Source organism: Anoplopoma fimbria, chromosome 4, assembly GCF_027596085.1.
Source record: "Anoplopoma fimbria isolate UVic2021 breed Golden Eagle Sablefish chromosome 4, Afim_UVic_2022, whole genome shotgun sequence".
Lineage (NCBI taxonomy): Eukaryota > Metazoa > Chordata > Actinopteri > Perciformes > Anoplopomatidae > Anoplopoma > Anoplopoma fimbria.
In genome coordinates, this window is record NC_072452.1 from 5,745,549 (window position 1) to 5,765,906 (window position 20,358).

General features: G+C 42.1%; 1 protein-coding gene across 1 annotated transcript in view; it reads left to right on the plus strand.

Annotated features, from left to right (window-relative positions):
- Window positions 1-20,358, plus strand: part of zgc:66433 (uncharacterized protein LOC321250 homolog) — a 38,243-nt gene that overhangs the window by 16,081 nt on the left and 1,804 nt on the right. Inside the window, 16 exon segments of the mRNA XM_054597821.1 lie at window positions 4,365-4,447; window positions 8,171-8,345; window positions 9,297-9,423; window positions 11,098-11,232; window positions 11,359-11,418; window positions 14,226-14,381; window positions 14,502-14,604; window positions 15,236-15,515; window positions 15,608-16,142; window positions 16,490-17,765; window positions 17,915-18,018; window positions 18,206-18,368; window positions 18,550-18,668; window positions 18,870-18,963; window positions 19,896-20,033; window positions 20,036-20,198. Of these exon segments, the coding sequence (XP_054453796.1) occupies window positions 4,365-4,447; window positions 8,171-8,345; window positions 9,297-9,423; window positions 11,098-11,232; window positions 11,359-11,418; window positions 14,226-14,381; window positions 14,502-14,604; window positions 15,236-15,515; window positions 15,608-16,142; window positions 16,490-17,765; window positions 17,915-18,018; window positions 18,206-18,368; window positions 18,550-18,668; window positions 18,870-18,963; window positions 19,896-20,033; window positions 20,036-20,198 (3,711 nt within the window).

Below are 20,358 nucleotides of genomic sequence, written 5' to 3' on the forward strand. Positions count from 1 at the left end.
TGACATACTGAACTGCTAACTCTGTCAAACAGACAGTGCTGTTTGACAGAGCGTGCCAATCAGAAGTTGCATTAAATCGAAAAATGCTTTTGGTGATTGGCTGCGAGCAGAACCAATCATTTTTTTCTAGATCTGTGTACAAAAAAGATTGAATGCAGCTATGGTTTGACTGGAGAAGTTTTGATACTTCTTGGTACTGGGTATCGTGTAACAGTGTGTGTCTTTGGTGTGCGTGCTAACTCTGTTTGGGTGTTAATGAGGTTATTTCATGTGCCTAATAAAGGTTGAACCCCTACTGGTCAGAGTACTTCTACGTGCTAATCCATGCCACATAATGAGCTGGACACACACAGACACACCCTCTCTCTCTCTTTCTCTCATGCACAGATAAAACCTTGGTAACTACTTAATGTGCCTTAAAGTGTAGTGGAACACAGCTGTTTCTTAATTAACGGAATGTAGAGTAAAGAGGGAGCTCCTGCTTGTTAAATGTCTTTGCTGGACTTTGAAATATTGTTTAAAATGTTATAAGAAAAGAGTCTCCGCATGTTTATAAGGTCTCCACACCCTCTCAAATATGTTGCACTCTAAAATGATGTTTTATGGCCAGTTTTAGTTGTAAAATGTGTAATACCGACAGTGAGACTGTTTTTAAAGCCCTTTTCAGACATGGGATATGTAACATTCATCTGAATATCTGGATGTATTGTAAACTACAGGATATACTATACGTTAGTGTTGTAAAATAATAAATAACAATACACTTTTGTATCGCGATATTATGTTTTGTGATACTGAATTGGTTCTCAAAAACACTATGGATTTAAGTTCATAGTTGACATGCAAAGACTTTGCTGCTTCACACAGTTTGGCCTCAGTGTTTACTGTAAGTCTGTTTTCTCTTATGTCCCTCTCCTCCTCCTAATATTCGTCTGTTTATCCAACTGACTCTTCTTTCCTATCATGCTGCTCTTTCCCACAACCCCTCTCTTTGACCCCCTTCCCTCCCCCTGTCTCGTGTTTGTCCCTGTCTTCCTTAGCTTGCTCCATATTTATGTGTACCATACTCACCCTCTCATCTATAACTCTCTCTCCCTGTCTTGTTGATTCACTCTTCTCTTGAAGCAGAGGGTGTCACCATGGGGAACCAGTTTTGGAAGTGGGCGCAGGTCAGTCATTTTGACCCCTGACCCCCTGACATTGAACTTGATTCTTAGCCATGAAACTGTCCTTCGACTTGAATTTAGGACATTTCATTTTGGGAAGTACGCACATCTGCTTTTTTACTGAAAATAAGATGAGAAGATTGATTCTTTACCACATTCATATCTATGTGGAGCGAGAGCCGTTAGTCAATTAGATTGCTGTAGCCTAACTTAGCTAGCGTTAGATAGTTTTAGTTGTCTACATAACTGCTCTTAAAACATTTTCATTTTTCTCTCTTATTACATCATGTGTTAATTATTTAGCTTTAGAGATTAATGTCGGCAGATATGTGAACTTTGGATGGAGCCATGCTAGCTCTTTCCCCCCTGCTTTCAGTCTTTATGCTAGCTTCAGCTTCAAACCGAACACACAAACATTAGGAGCAATGTTGATCTTATCATCTAACTCCCATCAAGAACAAGAATAAGTCTATTTTCCACAATTGAAATATTCCCTACATTAGTTGTAGCATTTGCATCATCTGTAATATTTCCAGTGATTCCAGTCATGGGACACTTCTATCTTTAAAGTTTTCTTTGTCTGGTATTTGTAAAGTGTCAGCGAAAAAGAACGGTCTCAACAATATTATAGACTCATATAAAGATATTGTTATTTTTTCCCAAGTATAAGAGTACATTTTAAATGTCAATAGCCTTTGCCTATTGTGGTAAGTTCAGTTTGCTCACCTGTTGATACATAAGGTCCTGTGGTGGTGTTATTGGGTGTTTAGACTGGCACTTTATTATTTCTTGAGTTCATATAGATAAACACACTAAATTAATGTTGGTGTGTGTTTCCGTGTATCAGTATCTGTTTCCCAGACACGTTATTAAGGCTCTTGAACCTTCTTGTGTGCGTGAGTGTGAGTGTGGTGCACTTTTGGCTGTAGTGTCTTCCTGTGACATCAGACAGGAAATGGAGTCCAGCCCTATCAGCTCATAACAGCAACAACAACATCAGCGTGTGTCTCTGTTTATGGCCATGTGATGCGATAATGCGAATGTCAAAATAGTGTTAGTAAGAAGTGATATCACCAACTGTTACGGTTTATCTCAGTCGTTTCTCTCTCCGCTGTAGAGGATGAGGAAGGTGAGGTTGGCTCTCATGACTTTAACAAGGGTGAAGATGATGATGATCATCATAGCCAATGGTTGTGTAACGGTAACACTGACGAAAGCCCCTCAGCACGTCGACGAACCCTCTGGAATGTTCCATCTGTTTCTTTAACACAAACTCACTGTAAACACAGTTGACAAGAAGCTCTCCAGCCGCTTCCATAATGGAGAGACAGAGCGAGTACACACTAACAGCAAACGTGGAAAACATGGCGGTCTTGTAACCTTTTTAAAAAAGGAACTGAAGAAATAACAAAGGAATCTCCATGTTTATACATATTTTAGTGTTTAGTGCTAAAATTATCCTAACTCAAGGTCGACTTGGGCTTTCCCTGGAGCTGTCAACCATATCACAGGATCTTTATTACTGGATGGAGCTTGCTCACATGTCATGGATCCGGGTCTGTTGACGTGGATGCTCAGTGTCATAATATTTGCAATATTATCATTAGATATAAGTAATGTCACATAGTTGGTATAATTAATAGGTGCTCAGAGACGGTTTCTGTACTCTGTTTTATAGAAGCAAGAAATGATCTAATTTAGCAGAATTAGCTAATTTATTAAAAATGTTTATTGAATTCTTTAACCTTCTTAATATCAGTGTAATTTGCATTTATTTTCTACCATTTCCTAACAAGTCTGTAACAATCTTATTATTCTAACATTAGCCAATTAGCACTAAACACAAAGTACAGCTGTGGCTGATGGGAATGCCACTCGCATTGTAAGTTTATTTAGAAAAGAAAAGAAAAGTATTGCACTGATTAAAATTTGGAGCTGAAGTTGTTGCTGGAGGATTCATTTTGGGGCCAGTGAATGTCTGTACAAAATTTCATAGCAATCTATCCAATAATTGTTGAGGGAATTTCAAAGCGTCGGACAAATAGGCCGACCACATAAGAAAAATAAATGAAATTCTGTCACCTAGATCTGTGAAAAATAAGGCAGGCAGGTAGGTTTTGGTTCTTGCTATTGCCTTGTAGTAACCCCTAACTGCTGTTTTGGAGGCTGGATGGTTTCACGCTTATTGCCACAATGATTTTAAGATATTCATTTACTGAAAACCATATCAGTATATGACTCAACTTCCTGTCAAACTGCACACGAAATCACATAGTGAGATAGAGCACATAGTTAATTAAATTTGAAACTAGACTGTAGTCATGTAAAACTTAGTGAATTAATGATCCCTCTATGAGAAAGCAGCTAGCTGGTTCAGCATGCTGGAGCTGAACCAATTAAAACCTAAAAAAATATACTTTTAAATGTGTCTGATACTAACCTCTGTTGCCTCTTGCTGTTACGTCCACCTGGCAGTCTGATGCTTCTGCACAATGCGAGCAATAACAAGATATCAGTTGGTAATGGTAAATCATGTCTGTTTGAGTTTGTGCTAGGGGTTGCTGGTGCCAAGAAGTAAACGCTTCGGCTGACAGAAGTGGATGGCAGAGCACTGGAAACATAGCTGAGATGCCTCTGTATAGACTGTTTGGATTGAAGTGAAGGATTGGACTGGAGATGGTCTTTAGATCGGACTGAAGTGTAACATAACAGCTCAACTTTTAAGGGGTGAAGGAGTAGAGCGGTGGTAATGCATGTAGGAGTTTATCCTACAGGAAAATGGTTTTATACCGCAGCGGCTTGTTACAGTCGACTGTGTGATCCTTCAAATGAACTTGCTCCGTCCGTTCAGCGCTGTTTGAGTTCAGATGTTGCCACCTGCCCATGCCAGGACCCTTTTACTGGAAGTCACGTCACTCCCAAACACAACTTTAATCACATTGTAATCCAGTGAGACTGATCCCACTGCAGGTGTTGCCTTATGAGGTTGTCTTTGAGAAAGAAACTAACAATTGTGTGCTCTCAATTTAATAATTTTGTGCGCAAGGATTACTTAATTTGTGCTTTTTTGGCTCCCTATTGTATTATATATTGCATTGTGCAAACAGTATTAACAGTAATATGTTATACTCCCATTATTGCACGAATGTTGTTTTGAGGAGCAGTTATGCTCATCAAATCTCTCTCCCTTTTTTGCAGCAGTGACATCGCTGCCATGGCATCAGGACCTCCAGATGTGATGGCCAATCAGGAGCCTGCTGAGGTCATGGAAGAGTGCTCAGGTAACAATTTGATTAAATGTTCAGTTAAAAGAAATGGGATTTCGGTGAGGTAGGTACATTTCCCCAAAAGGATGTAGTTTATTCATGTCACTATAGTGTATCAACTAAAATTAATATTTGTAGTGTTTGAATTTTAAAATCTTGGACACCCATGACTAAATGTTGGTTTTAATGGGTCACTCTCTTTATATACTGTCACCCAGACCTAATTGGTGTACATTTTAGTAGGAACACCCACAAGTGCTAGATTTCAATAGAGCCATCTGAAACTATGCATGTGCTATCAAGTCAAAATGGTTTCTCAGGAACTGCTGGGACCAAAATCACAATGACTATATAATTGTCAGAATGGGTGGGTAGTATTATATGGAAGTCTGCATCAGCAATGAGATTATGTACACAGACACAGCAGAGAAGATCAGGCCAGCTTTAACAATCTAGATCTAGATCCTCGCTGCTGTTGGCAGGAAATTAAGGAACAGCGAAAGCTATCGTCATCTCTCTCTCTCACACACAAAACCCAGATGCACACTGTCTATACAGATGGATAGCACACATGCTGCTGATATTATGGGAGCAAAGAAGAAGTGCATTGGCAAGGCAGAGTGATGGGAAGCCACAGCAGGGATTTTAGTGCTTTTAAAATGATTGGACAGTCCAACAAAGTGGAAATTGTCTAAGATAGCTCCTCTTTTAATTCTGATATTTCAGTGTTAATCTATTATTGCAGGAACAGACCATTAGCATTAAGTTTGGTGAGTCACTTCTATTTGGGAGAGCTGAACTTCAGGCTTGACTCCACAGATCATGATGTCTGCCGGTCATGTCCATATCAATCTGTTGGTGTTAAGCCGATGACGGTGCCAGGCCAGCAGCTTATGGCTGACTGGAGCCCAGTTGAATGGATTGTGTTTTAATTGGATCTGCAGTTTGAGAGGGTTGGAGTCTGTAAATAGAAGTAATACAAGTTCAGTAGTTTCTGAGTTAAAGTTGATGTTCAAGAATTAATCAGTAAACTTACTTAGGAAAAAATCATTATAACACTGGTGTTGAATTGCAATAACGTGTTTTCTAGTGGGTGTGGATTTTAGGCCCCAACAGTATTGGTACTACAATTTGACTGGTGTAGTATCTAAGTGGGCAGGCAATAAGAATAGTTTGTGTTATAGTTAGTTTTGTCACTTAAAGTCTATATAACCAACAGGCATCTGAGCACTGAATTCACAAATGGGCCAACCAGTTGCTATGAGTTATGTCTAGTCATTTGTCCTCATCACAACTGGAGCCATTAAAGAAAGAAAGCTAAGCTAACGCTAGCAGAAAAACGTTAGCAAGCAAAGCTAACGAGCTTCCTCTTTCCATTTAGAATACAAGCTTAACAGTCAGGTCTCGGCTCGCTCACATGAGCGGCAGTTCATTATGCTGAGAAAGATAACTGGATTTGGATATTAGTGAATTTTACAACTTTTAGAGCAACACTTGTACTGAGATCTCTCGTGCAAGATATTCAAAATTGTTATACCTTCGGCTGAAAACAAATATGCTCATGTAGGATTCCATTGCTCATTTTAAGAGGCTGATTGAAGAAATGTGTTGAAACTTACTGAACAATTACACATATTGACAATAATTAAGAGCTAGAATATGATATCCACCTGTTCTATTTAGTTATATATTTATATAGTACCAGAATACACTTCAGACCCCCCATCCTCTCCCCACCTCATCTTCCTTATGTCATTTCCGGGACAAAATAAGAAATGTTGCTCTTAGAATCAGTCTGACCCTAAAACAATGTACAGAGGGTTTAGGTTCCCTCTCCTCCTCTTTCTGACTCTGCCCATTACACTGTTTCCCTGTCAAAGGTCACCATCTTCTCATTGTGTAAGCCGAGGTCAGTACCCCCTTTATACTGACTTTAAACTGCCTTGAGATCACCGTGATGTTATTTTTAATGTGTGTGTGTAGTCATTTAACTGAGAGAATGTATCTTGAGAAATAACAGTTTCTCAGACCGACAATGACCATAGAGCTCCCCTGACCTTCCATTGAGGCAGTCGCCTTTTTCGTCTCTTTGAGTGCAGACCTTTAACTTAATAGTGTATTGTGCCTAAAATAGCACAATAAATGGCAAGGCAGGCTGGTGTTTCCCCCTGATTTGTCATCTTGGCAGAGCAGAAAGGCCTCTGAGGCATCATGAAAAGCTGATTGAAAGCTTCGGACCGAAGAGGGGAGAACTTGCAGCTAACAGTTTCTTCCCAGAGACGGGATGAAGTGCTCTATTTAGCCCTCCATGCAGACGGTTTGTGACTGCAGTTTGATTTTACACTTAATTTTGTGATGTTTTGTATAATATTTATCAAATAACACACAAGATCTCAAAAGAATAGAGAGCAAGCTGCTTGTATATGTATGTATGATACAAAATGTAAAATATGTAGCATAAAAATAAGCATGACGTGGTCTTAAGCAGATTACCCAGAAAAATCTGTAGCGTCTTGTTCCAGGCTGGGATTCCAGACATTTTTCAATGTGATTTAGTTCAAACCAGAAAGTGTATATTTAGAGAAAGGAAGGAATGTTGAAGGCTTCCCCAGCGGGAGAAAGACAGAAATGACAAAGAATGTGTCTCTCCTAAAGCATTTTTAGGGCCCAGGGATATGAATTTGTTTCCTTCTGTTTTGTGTCTCAACTTCATATATCTGTGTGCTAGGATAGACTACACGATCATTTCACCACCGGAGATACTCCATAAATTAGTTTTTGTAACAATAAGGATGTGTCCGTTGGTGATGAGTATCTCTGGATTTTGTCTGTATTGCGATGTCCATTTACAATCCCTTTCAAAGGCCGGAAAGGGCGGTCCCCTTTGGTCTAGACTATAAATGCCAATTGGATGGATTGAGATGATATTTTGTCCAGACATTCATGGTCTCCAGAGGTTGAATTTTTTTCCCCCTGGAACTCCTCGAAATCCTGACAAACTAATGACATCAGTCTCAACTGTATTATGTGTTTAGTTCTAATTAGCAAATACTAATGTGCTAAACTGATAGGCTAAGATGCTGAACATGGTATAGTATCCTGTTAAACATCAGTAGGTTAGCATTGACACTGAGTGAATTTAAGCACGCTGATGTTAGCATTAAGCTCAAATGGGTGTACACTCTTACAGAAAGGGCTGTGATGCTTCAGGTACTAGCGAGACACTGAATTGGTCCAGGAAATCCAGTGTGAGTAAGAGATCCAGGAGTTTGAAGGTCTATGTATTCAGACAGGCCGTGGCCCTGTTGAATGTGGGACAGAGAGAGGACCAGCGGGCATTTCAAGTTCTGGATAAGCGCCTTGCTGACTGAAAGCAGTGAAAGCACTTTGTAGCTGTTTAAGGAGTCATAAAAGAGTTGTTGAGTTTTTCCACTGCGGTGCTAATGGAGGTGGACTCACTGGGGGTGTGAGGGTTTACAAGCAGAGGAGTGTTTGTGTCTTTCCGTACATCTCTGTGTAAACACTCATCAGTGCTGGTGTGTGGTTTCTCCAGGGATGCCTACCTGGGACTTTACAGCCAACTAATTGCTCAAACTAGAGATTGTAAAGAGGCTGTGTGTGTAATTGTCTCGCTGTGCAGTTAGTTGTAAAGATTCACTGGGGTGCTGTCAGAGGAAGGTAACGATAACAAGTTTCTTTCATTTTGTCTTTTTTTTTTTATCATTTCTGCCTTCACAGGAAAGAAGAAATCCAAGTTCCAGACGTTTAAAAAATTATTTGCCAGGAAGAAGAGAAAGGAGCCGCCGGCCACTGGAGCAGACGCAGGGCTTAAAGCCAGCCAATCAAGCGACAATGTCAGCAAAACATCCCAAAATAACACGCTCACTCGATCCGAGAAGGATAAGGGCTCTGGGTGAGATCAGACACATGCATACATACATAAACTAAAACACAGGATAACTCTTATTCAAACATTGACACAGTTACATACACATGCTAAGTGCCTGTCAACGGGACTAAAAACGGATGAAATACTTCTTTGAGGTTTATACAAGACATGTTTGGTTAATGGTTTATTAAGTGCTACCTCTTGCATTTGAAAAAAAATAAAGTTGACCCACCCCAATAAATATGGTTCCAGTTTTGGCAATGTCAAATTGTTTTTTAAAAGATATCCTCAAACCTTCCGGTATTTTATTCTACCACCACTTCTTATTGTGTTTTTTGAAGCTTCACCAACAAAACATAGCCACTGCCAGTAGATACCCATTTCATTTTCCTGCAGCTCAGTATTATGTTTATATCCAGTTTGTTGGCTCCTGCGTCCATTTAGATAAATATCTCCTCTTGTGTGAAAAAGATAATTTAAGAAAGGAAGATCATGTTTTAACATCCATTTCCTACTCTTCCTCAGCTGAGACTGTGGCTTCCTGTTTTTGTTACAAGAAGCAGAATGTGTCTTCCTGTGGACAGTCCTTATTTCCTTTGTTTCCCTAAGCTGTAGCCACTTCCTGCCTCGTCTACTCTTGACTATTCCTCGGTGTCACAGGATATGTCTGTTCCAATTTTATCCAAGCCGTTCCAGTGTTCCTCCCCTAGTCATTAGTAGGTTGGCACAATCGACAAACAACAGCAGAAAAAGAGAATATCGATTTTTATTTTAAAGTGATTTTCTTTGATGGAATAAGATAAATAACTCTAGTGGGGAAAACAATTGTGGTTCAATAGTGTTTATTTTTAAACCACTGACACATCGGGGCCTCTGAACATTAAGTTGTCTTTATTTAATTCATGATATCATGGAATCTGTGAAACATCACTTTCTGCTTTGTTTATTTCTTTCTCCTCTTGCTGTTTCCCAAAGGTCAAAGATCAGCTTGGGCAACAAGGCCTTGTCACACGACTCCGTCTTTGTTTCGGACTCGTCGGAGGCCAACGAGGCTCTGGGAGCATCTCAGGACAGCATTCATGGGAAAGTGAAATCACTACAGGTAAAATACACATAAGTAGCCGACATGCTCTTTTAGTTTGAGATACCATTCAACCCGAGGAGCCTAGTTTGAGCTCCTGTGTCAACACGTACCTAAGTCTCTCATTGGAGAAAGACTTGGCATGTGGTGACAAGCATGGGAGAGGAGGATTTGACGGCAGAATAATGAGGAATAATAGGCCAAATAAACTATCACAATCTGTATGTTAGGGCGTGAGAATGTCTATGACCTAGTGCTGAGCAGTATTATTATCATAAGCACTATTAACAATAAACGAGGTGATAAAGAGAGACGGAGAAGCTGATCTGATGGGCAGAGCTGATTTGTATCACTAAAGGAGGTTAAAAGGAAGGAGCGGCTGATGAAAAGAAAAGCAGACAGACAGAACAAATGTCTGTCACAACAACGGGCTAAAACCGGAAGACGTGACACCGAGACAGACAGACTGACCTCCAGTTCAACTGCTCCACTAAGCTTCCTGCAGTGGAGTGAGAATTATAACATCTTATAAGGATTTGCTGAAAAGGGAAACTTTCTCCTGTAGCTAAAACACAGAGAAAGTGTTTAGTTTGGGTCTGTTGGCAGATGAGACAGCAAACCCCAGAGGTGTTAATAAATTATCTATTAAAACAAATTCACAAGTAAAACTGTTCAAGTATGTAGATTAGATAGAAATACGACCTTGACTTTAAAGTGAACACACTGATTGATTCATTCATTCATACACTGAGGTCATTGGTCCAAATCCAAGAATTGTTTGACTTTCACCAAACATCTGTATTGTTTTAGTTTATTTTCTTTACATTTCCTATATTCATTGAACTGTAACATGACATTTTCTGTATTCTATCTCCCTACAACAGAGCCCTCACCACAGTGCCAGTGTAGCGCTCTGATGGAGTAACACCAGATCCCTTCTAATTTTGACACACACACACACACACACACACTATTAGCATTATTAGCTTTATTTTATCTCAATTCAAGTCTCATTCATGTTCAGTCATCTCACAACAGAAATATAAAGATACATGTCTATAACACAACATCTTTGCACTGTTATATATACTCATTGAAGCTAAAAATGTGCAATAGCATGTACTAGCAAGTTGAGCTTCCCAACACCACTGCTAATAGTGAGGGAAGCCACTCCTATGTCCTTATTTTAGTTGGAGCTCCTCTCTGTTTCTCTATGTGTTCGAGTTACTGTAACCATATTTCAATACAAACATTGAAAACTGCAGCGGTCGGGGTCTTTCTGTCAAGGTCCCTGTGTGTGCCAGCGTCCAGCACGGCTAAAGAAAAGCTGTATTGTCCACTGTTTGCTTAGCACCTGAGTCTGTGAGTCCTTGAGCGACTGTTACAGGGCAACACGTAACAGATAACAGGTCTGTTAGTTTGAGTTTCTGTGATACCTGCCAAACAAACGGCCTAAAATAAACACTTTCTCTCTTGAGTGCCAGCCTACTGTCCCCAAAAGGCCTTCTCTGTTAATCATACTCCACATTAGTGGGGATTTTGGGACCGTAAAAGCAGTGAAACTTTGTAAACACAAAAACGTGTACTTAAACACACTTTTGTTAACCCTTTTCTAAGTCTGGCCATGATATCAACTCTTTTTTTGACCCCAACAGAGGACACACGCATACAAACACAATTTTTTTCCCCCTGCAGCTCCAGCTGAGGCAGGCCATCAGAATGGGCTCTCCTCCGTCCCTCATGTGTGTGAAGAGAAAGGAGGATGCTGGAGCCATGTCTGAGGACGACGGCCTGCCCTGTAGTCCACCTGAATACACAACGCATCAAACGGTAGCACATTTTGATAGAGTAACGTTCCGCCCTGCTGTCCATCTGCAGACGGCTCCGCTAACACTGTTTTTCTCATTCTCTCCCCTCCCTCTCTCTCTCTCTCTCTCTCTCTCTCTCTCTCCTCAGAATCAGGCTGAGAGAAACAGCTCCATCAGTCTGGAGGGAATAGACAGTGACAGCGACCAGGTAGAGTACTCCACCAAATATGCATAGAACTTCTTTTACATTATGCGACATTTTCATTTTCGAACTTGTAGTTGTTCGACTTTTACACAGCTCCCTCTGGAGACACAAAAAGGCTCTATGCAACGCATATTTCCTCATAAACGGTAAGACCTGTAAACAGACTGATGCGTATAGTTGGTACCTTTAAAGCTTAACTATTGATGAGTGATTTGTGGTCAGATGAGGACAAAATAACTCCAAAACGAGCTAACAAACTGAAATTACTGCCATTAAGGAAATTAAATATGTGACGATATACATGTAACATTGCAACGCTACATCCCTGCCCTCATGAACACGAACATGAATCCACAACTTCTCAACTCAAATGAAAAACAAACATCCTTTGTGTAACATGGTGAGGGAATTCCCCTGTCACCAGCCAAACTGTGTGTGTGATATGTGCTTTATAAAGGAGCCTTATACAGAGGAACCTTCCTGATGTGTGAGGGTGACATTTCTCATGTGACCATGACGATAACATCTCATGATCAAAATCTAATCACCAAAACGCGACTAGATAAAAAAGTCCCCTTTAGTGCAAGTTATTTTTTCTCCGTCCCTTAATCATCATTCTTTCTTCCTGTCTTCCTCTTACTCTCTCTGTATCCTCTAATTGTGTGCATCAACCTACTGTGTGAGTGTTTGTGCTTCAGCCTGTGTCGCTTGAAATGTCCCATAAGCTTTCAAACGGCAGTGTCAGTTAGAGCAATTCACTGCAATGAGTACTTTTCAGATGGACATTGCCAATGCGTGATAAGGCAAATGTCCCTTTAAAAAAAAACAAAAAAACTCAACTATTCATTTACTCTCGCCGGACCATAATGTGGGCAAAAAGCACAGTCAGCAAAGTATGACAAACGAGCATTTAATGATAGTGCCGTTTTAGCTATTTCAGAAGGTTTTTTTGGCCACTCATTTCCCAGCTGAAAAGAACCACAAATGGCCCGCTACAAAGACGTGCACACAAAAAACCTGAAAATATCCCCTTTTAAAGAGCATTCCACGCACAGGAATGCGGTCAAGGAGGACTGCAGTGACTGCAGTGACTTATGAGTTGCAGCGGCACTTTCTGGAGCTCTTCCACTCGCTGAGTACTCACGACAGACTTCATGGAGACGCTGAATGTTTTTTTTTTGAGATCTTATTCTAAAAAATGAACTTGGATTTGCATTGCAGGGCTTTGCACAGTTTGAAGCTAGGCAACGTGTCCATATCAGCCCATAATCCCTCTGGTGGCTTGGGTCTGGGTCAGTCTGTCTTCATGTTTACTGTAAACAGAAAGAGCACAGGCTCTGTCGTTTGTTGACATGTAGTTTCGATGGTTTTTCAGTTTTGGGCTTTGAGCTTGAAATATTCAAGGTTTAAAGGAATAACTTCCAACGCTGGGTGTTAAAGCTGCACTGATCTTTATTTTTTTATTATCAATTGATCAAATGATGAAATGTGTGTAATGAGAACGTTCATGATGCTGAACCCACAGAGAATTATAACCAAGCTCTTTGCTGTTTTAGTGTCTTTTAGCTTGTTTTGCTTCTCGGGCCCATTTCTCTTATCCATGTTGTGTTCAGCCACGCCACACAGCTGTTTTAAATGAAACCAACTGTACATTACCTGCACAGCGGATTTAACAATCTCGTCTCGCAAAGCAGATAGATGTCATGTGCTTGCGTGTGATGCTTGAAGATGGACTGTATGTCTCTTTCTTATCTCTGTTTTTCTCGCCGTCTTTGTCTTTTCTCTGTCCATTACACTGTGTATGTTATTACTGACCCTGTGTGTGTGTGTGTGTGTGTGTGTGTGTGTGTGTGTGTGTGTGTGTGTGTGTGTGTGTGTGTGTGTGTGTGTGTGTGTGTGTGTGTGTGTGTGTGTGTGTGTGTGTGTGTGTGTGTGTGTGTGTGTGTGTGTGTGTTCAGAGTGCATTCCGATGGTTTCTGGCAGTCAGCGTGTCTGCTTGTAGTTATAGAGTTTGAATTCTGCCTCAACTCTCTGTCTCTCTCTCTCTCTCTCTCTCGCTCTCATTTACTCACTCACACACATAGAGGCCTGAACACTCCATAAACATAAAACAGAGATGTCAACAAGAACTTGGATCATATTCCTTGAACTGCCCTGCAATCTTAGTCTAGTGATGATTTTTGCTCAAAATCACACAATAATGTGAGTATCAAAAACATATTGCATAACCTGGTATAGTGGTATCTAGCCATGCCAACAGTTTTGGTTTCCCACGATCATGTTTAGAGATATTCATCTGTGAAACTCCTGCCACAAACCCAAACCAGTGGAGATAAGAGTGATGATCAAAAAATGATATTTCAAAAGTTAGGGCAAGTCACAGACATCACAGTTTTTTAGTATGAAATAGTTCTCAAACACTGAGAACACTCAAACCTGAAAATGTCACTGTGCTCCTTTAGCGTGTGTTAATTTGTCGAACTAAGAATAGTTTGGACAATTTTTTGGGGAGAAAAGTTAAAAACCTCTGTGAGATTTTATGTTGAAACAAGTGTAAATGGACAAAAAGGGCTACTTCTACAGGGATGACAGAGTAAATGTTGGTCCTGCAGATAAAGACAGCTTGTATTTATCCAGCTGGACTCTCTCTCTCTCTCTCTCTCTCCCTCTCTTTGCTGGTCTCCCTCGACTCCCTCTGCTTTCTTCCACCTTTTATCACAATCAACTCCACCTGTGTGTCCAAGTGCCTCAGGAGTATGTTCCCCTTGTCAATAAGTTATTTGTTAAACTCTGTCTCCTTCTCTTCCCAGCTGTCCTGCTCCGCCTCCAGCAGAGCGGTGAGCCCCCTGGTGGTCCCGGGGGACTTCAGCCAGCCGGCCAGTCCCTTCGGCTGTCTGGATAACTCTGCTGCCAAACACAAGCTGGGCCTGAGACAAAAAGCCTGCAACAGGAGGAAACCCGTCGCTGTAAGATATTCAGACGCATACAAACACACCGGCATGAGCACATGATGACAAGCTAGCTAGAAATGATGTGGTAAAGGCCAGGTTGCCAGATGAGAATGATCATGTCTCCTGTCCATGCAGAGGCTGGAGATGAAAGCAGAGGGAGACTCTGGGGTGGAGGATACAGTGAACTCCTCCATAACAGAAGCTGCAGAGGAGCGAGATCAACCCAAGACACCAGAAGGTCAGCGCTATTCTTTTTTTCTGCTCAATTGGACTATTTTATTTTTTTATTTTTTTACTTCAAATCAATGACTCTGAATGGAAGTCTCTTGCTGAAATAATTGAATTAAATTGAAACTGCGTATTTCATTTGCTTTGGCAAATTAAATAATTTAAAATTAATTATTCCTCCCAAATTTATAAGTAAATAAAAGCTCAATTGACAATACATGTTACTCCTCAGTATAACATTGCCTTACTGACAAAGAATTTAATGTGTTTTTTGTTTTGTTTTAAATTTGCAGACAATTTGCAACATAGACTTAAAAATGTAATTGCACTTATTAAACTATGCCCTGATTTATAATAAACAAATAAATGGCTCTTTCTTGTTTATTTATTATTGGTTAACTTTGAGAAATGAGACATTTTTACTATTATAAAAAAAAATCATCATCACATAAATTAATTTCAAATAAAAAAAAGTTTTTATCGTACATTGTCCACCAATTTAAAGTAATAGAAAAATCCATGACTTTGATTTGGTTAAATTATTCCATTTTATCATTGGCAGACATAGACTTCTATATCCTTGGTGACATGGTGTCATATCAGGTTGATCTCTTAGACCTTTGCTTCTGTCTGTGGTCCAGTTGTAAGTGGTGATGAGCGGAAACCAAAGGGGGATGGAGAGGACGAAGAAGAAGAAGAGGTTGAGGAGGAGCAGCCACAGCATTCCAGACACTCCCTGTTGAGAGACGAGGAGGAGAGGGAGGAGGGAGAGGACCACTCTGAAGCAGAACAGGATGTTTCTCACGCCCTGGACTCTTCCTCTCCTCCTGAGCCGGGTCTATCAGAGGAGGAAGCCCCAGACGCCCTACCCCAGCCCTCCTCCCAGACCAGCTCCAGGGACTCCTCTCTGGACAGTCCCGGGTGATTAGACGCCATTTCCTCCTTGTTTTCTCCTCCTCTCTTGTTTATGTTTTCTCCTTCTATCAATCTAACCCTTTGATATCTCCTTCTAGAGCCACGCCAGAGCCCCCTGCTGGTCCAAGAGAATACTTGCTGGACCCTCCAGGCACTGCCTATGGAGCAGAGGAGAAGGGGGTTGAAAGTGACTTGGCACTGAGCGGAGAAGAAGATGGAGTCCAGGAAAACAGGGAGGAGGAGAGCTCCTTCTTACAGGAAGTGCTGAGCTCCTTGAAGACTCCCCTCGTGTCCTGCTCACTGGGCATGGAGAGTGAGGGTGTTGTCCTGGAGATAGAGGAGGAAGAGGAGGAGGAGGAGGTGAAGGAAAAGGAAAGAGAAGACGTGAAGGTAGAGGAAGGTGAGGAGGTGAAAGAAGTGGAGGCAGCGGTGGAGGAACCTGTCGGTTATCAGGCTGCTGCCGCTGGCTCCTTCCTGTCAGATCACGCCAAGGAGGAAGAGGAAGAGGAAGAGGAAGCCACTTTGAGCACTCCTTCTTGTCGAGATGTTGAAGGAGGGGAGAAAGTTGAAGAGGAGACGGAAGAAGCTGCAGAGGAAGAGGAACTAGTGGTGGAACAAGTCACTCTACATGGTGTATGTATCTTTGATTCATTTTTAATACTGTGAGTGAAGTAGCTTTAAAAATCAATGCAGGGAGCTTAACTTTCCCTGATCCAAAACCGCTGAAACTTGTTTGTACCAAGAGGAATTCAAAAACTGTATTAGCATCTCGTAAAGTTCTGTTATGCAAACAGTTGCCTGTTTACTTAACCAGCAGACCTGAAGCAACGTTAGCATTCATTTAAAATTTCTGGCCACTTGATGAATGTCAGGCCAATATTCACTCTTTTAGCTCTGTTTTTGGTCTCCACCAACTCCTGACGGAAATATCTGTTTCTTAGCTGCTAAACGCTGAATCTCTACTTTTCTTTTTCTTCCAGCGAGACGAGGACGGAGAGAAAGACGTGGCAGAGGAAGTCAACCCTGAGGAACAAGATGATATACAAACAAGAAACGCTGTCAACCAAGTAGCGGAAGATGGAAGAGAGGAAGAAGAAGAAGAGGAGAGTGAGGGAGAGGAAGAGGCAATAGAGCTGGAGAAGGAGCCGGAGGTGGAGGAGGAGGGACGGGAGAAGAAGGAAGAGGAAGAGGTGGAGGTGGAGGAGGCAGAGCTGAGAGTGGAGGAGGCAGAGGAGGCGATAGAAGAAGAGAGGGAGGCCGCAGAGGAGGTGATGGAGATGCTTCATGATGCAGCAGACAAGGGAGTTGCCATGCAGGTGGAGGATGAAGGTGTAGATGTTGTGGTTGGAGACGACACTGTGTGTGTAAATGACGACGAAACAGAGCTGGGTGATGCGACAACGCATGACAGTCAAGAGGCTTCCCATCACAGCTCTGGAGAGGAGAGGGGAGATGGAGAAGAGAAGGTGGAGGAAGGCATAGAGATCCACCACGCGGAACAAAAGTCTGAGCAAGAGGAGGACGAGAGTGAACCAGATCTCCATCAGGATGGTGTTGAAACGTCCACGGAACAAGCCAATGTTTCTGCCAGGCCTCCTCCTTTGTCTCTTCCAGAGTCAAATAACGAGACTCAGCTACAAGTGTGTGAGACCAGCTCTCCCAGTAAGACCAGCACTATCCACATCAATCTACTCTCTCCAAGCTCAGAGAAAGCGACGACTTTCTTCCCTCAGTCTCCAACTGCCGCCCACCCCAACGAAAGTGATGCACCTGGTCACTCCGTAGCAACCACAGAAGAAGAAGAAGAAGAAGAAGAAGAAGAAGAAGAAGAAGAATCAGCTGATGATGTGGAAACCGTAGAAGAAGAAAAACAGTCGGCCCTGGAGGATGAAGCTACACCTTCTGCCTCTGTGGTGGAAGAGGTCAACCAGCCCTGCAGTGTTTCAGATCAGAGCAAAGCCCTGTTCACCATCACCCCCGCCTGGCAGAGGTCACTCTCTGTCGGGGAGGCAGAAGAGAGTTTGACCCCTCCCTCCACCCCGCCCGCTTGCGTCTCCTCTTCGCCGTCCACTGTCACAGGCCCCAGAGGTGTGGAGGTGGAGGCTGCGGATAGTAAGGACCCCGAAGTGGATGCAGAGCCGGCCAGTTCGCCTAAGGTTGAACTGGTTTTGAGCCCTGGTAGAGTGAGGAGTGCAGCCACCCCCGATGCACCGCCTCCGTCATCCATTCACCCTCAGACCACAGCGAGCACAGAAGGTAAGGACAAAGGTAGATCATGAAGGTTTTTCTTCATTCGGGTTCTTGGGTCTGGATTTGTCTTGGTGGTCCGCCCTAAGTCATATGAGGGGAACTTGCAGTTGGAGTTTAAATAAAGTTAAACCACAGAATGATTTCTCCCCCTGCAGAGAGCCCTGTGGTAGTGGAGGGAAACCCCGACAATCCATTTGGAGTTCGGCTGAGGAAGACGTCAGCCCTCCAAGTCTTGAGCCCGGAGGAGGAAAACACAGAGGTGATTCCCTTCCCCTTTGTGCTTCTAAAAGTGCTCCTAAAATAAACAATAAACAACAACTATAAGGTGTTAATATGTTGTGAATGTGTAGCTTGTTTCTGCTGCCCCCAAGTGGCCAAAAAACTACAAATGCAGGTGTAAAATAAGTTTTTGTATTGAATTTTGTATTTATCGTTCTCTTCTCCAGCCTCCCATCGAGCCTCCAGCTCAGCCAACCAGCTCTAGAGTTGACTCACCACAGCCAATCAGCATAAAGCCTTCCATAAGTCAGCCAGTCAGCATCAAGCCCGCCCTCCCCAAGAAACCAGACGTACACGGAGACAGCGGAGGGAAAAACAAGCGCATGTCAGGTGTGTATACACACACAAACACACACACCATTTTAAATTTAAGTGCACATTACTCACAGCTTTATAATGCATGCTTACGTGTAATTGCCCAAAACTTGGGCTAAATCAGATCTGAAGAGTAAGCAGCTCCTGATCCTGCCCGTGGTGTAACAGTGTGTCTGCTGCTGTCTTATTGATTCAGAACCGGCTGCAGCTCGTGGTGTTGCTGGTGGATCTGATCCTCCCAGCTGGATCTCTGTGGCCAAACAGAAACAGAAGATCTATAAAGAAAACTCACTCGATGAGATCACTGTCAAGAAGGTACACCTTTTGTGTGTGTGTTTAAAACTGCCTTGGAGCTGACACGATGTTTAGGTTTGGTTCTCCAACAGTCCATAAATACATGGTTCAGATGGAGGTGCTCTCTGATGAGATGACTGTATTGTATTCTCTGTTTTGGCTCACCGCACGTTTTCCAGCCACATAACCTCCTGTATACAATGTGCTGCTCTCTGTCATCAGGAGGAACAAGAGAGGAAACGTCCACTGCCACTGTATGTCAGCTCAGCAGCAAACAGGGAGAACAGCAACAGAACAGCAGAGTCCACCGGCAAAGGTCAGAACACACACAAATCATTTGAAATTGCAAAACACATTTAAATGCCAAAAACGCATTTATAATATACCCATCAGCTGCAGCAACAATAGGCTTTCTTTTGTTTAGTCGAATTGATATTTGCATTTGTATTCTACTGAACATGCTGGATTTATGTACCGACCTCAGGTGTAGTTTGACTTCACTAATCAAGACTCTCCTGCTGTCTGTTCTGCTCTTGTTGGGTGGAAGTGAAACTTTTGACTGATGCAGGTCTGACCTCATCTGGACAAACTCTGCTACTGCAACCAACCCAACAACATTCACTTCAGTTCACGTTGAAACATTCACACACTGCGTTCACATAGACATCAAGAGAGTAATTAACAGAAATATAAGTTTGTTTTGTTTTTCCTACCTGCTGAAGAAGGTGGTTAAGGTGAACTACATATCTTAGAAAAGTAAAACTAGTACTAGTTTGTATATTATAACATGCATCATTTATGCAGTTTCATGATATTTACTAACATTGGCATAAGTCTTCAAATTTATTGAGCTATTACTGAAAACAAGTTTTTTTTTTACTTTTTATTTGAAATATTTTTATTGAGCAAAAAAAAGATTAAACATATTGCATGTTGCTGTGTCAATGCTCATTTCAATTTATATGAAAAAGAATACAATTATATTCATGTACATTCACATATTTAAAACAGATGATATCAAATATATTTTGAGATTGGAACAATATAAAAAAAGGCAATTTTCAAGAATTTTGAAAAATAAAATAAATAAATAGTTCAATTAAACAAAAAATGACAAATAAATGAAGTATGTTTAGCAAACATATTCCTCGTTATTTATATCCTGACAGTTGTGATATACTAAGATGACTGATATGTAACATTTGGGTTTGTTTGATGTGTTTATGTTTCTAATTTTCTGTCTTCCAGTGAGTCCGTTGGAGATCAGTAAGGCTTCAGCGTCCGTAGAAAAGGAGGCCAGGAGGGCTCTCTCTCCTCCGACTCCGGTGCCCCCTCAACCTCTGAAATCCCAGTCGCTGCCCTGCCCCGTCCCTCCAAAACCCCAGCTTCCCCGGCCACCGCCAAACACCCACCCCAACCTATCCCACCCCGAAGGTCCCTGTCCCCCCTTGCTCCGATTCCTGTTCCCCAAAAATCTCCTTCCTGCACGAGCCCGCCATCTCCCTCCAAAACTGCCACCTCATGCAAGACGCCACAGCCCCAGAGCAAGACGCCACAGCCCCAGAGCAAGACAGCCCCAGAGCAAGACGCCACAGCCCCAGAGCAAGACACCACAGCCCCAGAGCAAGACGCCACAGCCCCAGAGCAAGACACCACAGCCCCAGAGCAAGACACCACAGCCCCAGAGCAAGACACCACAGCCCCAGAGCAA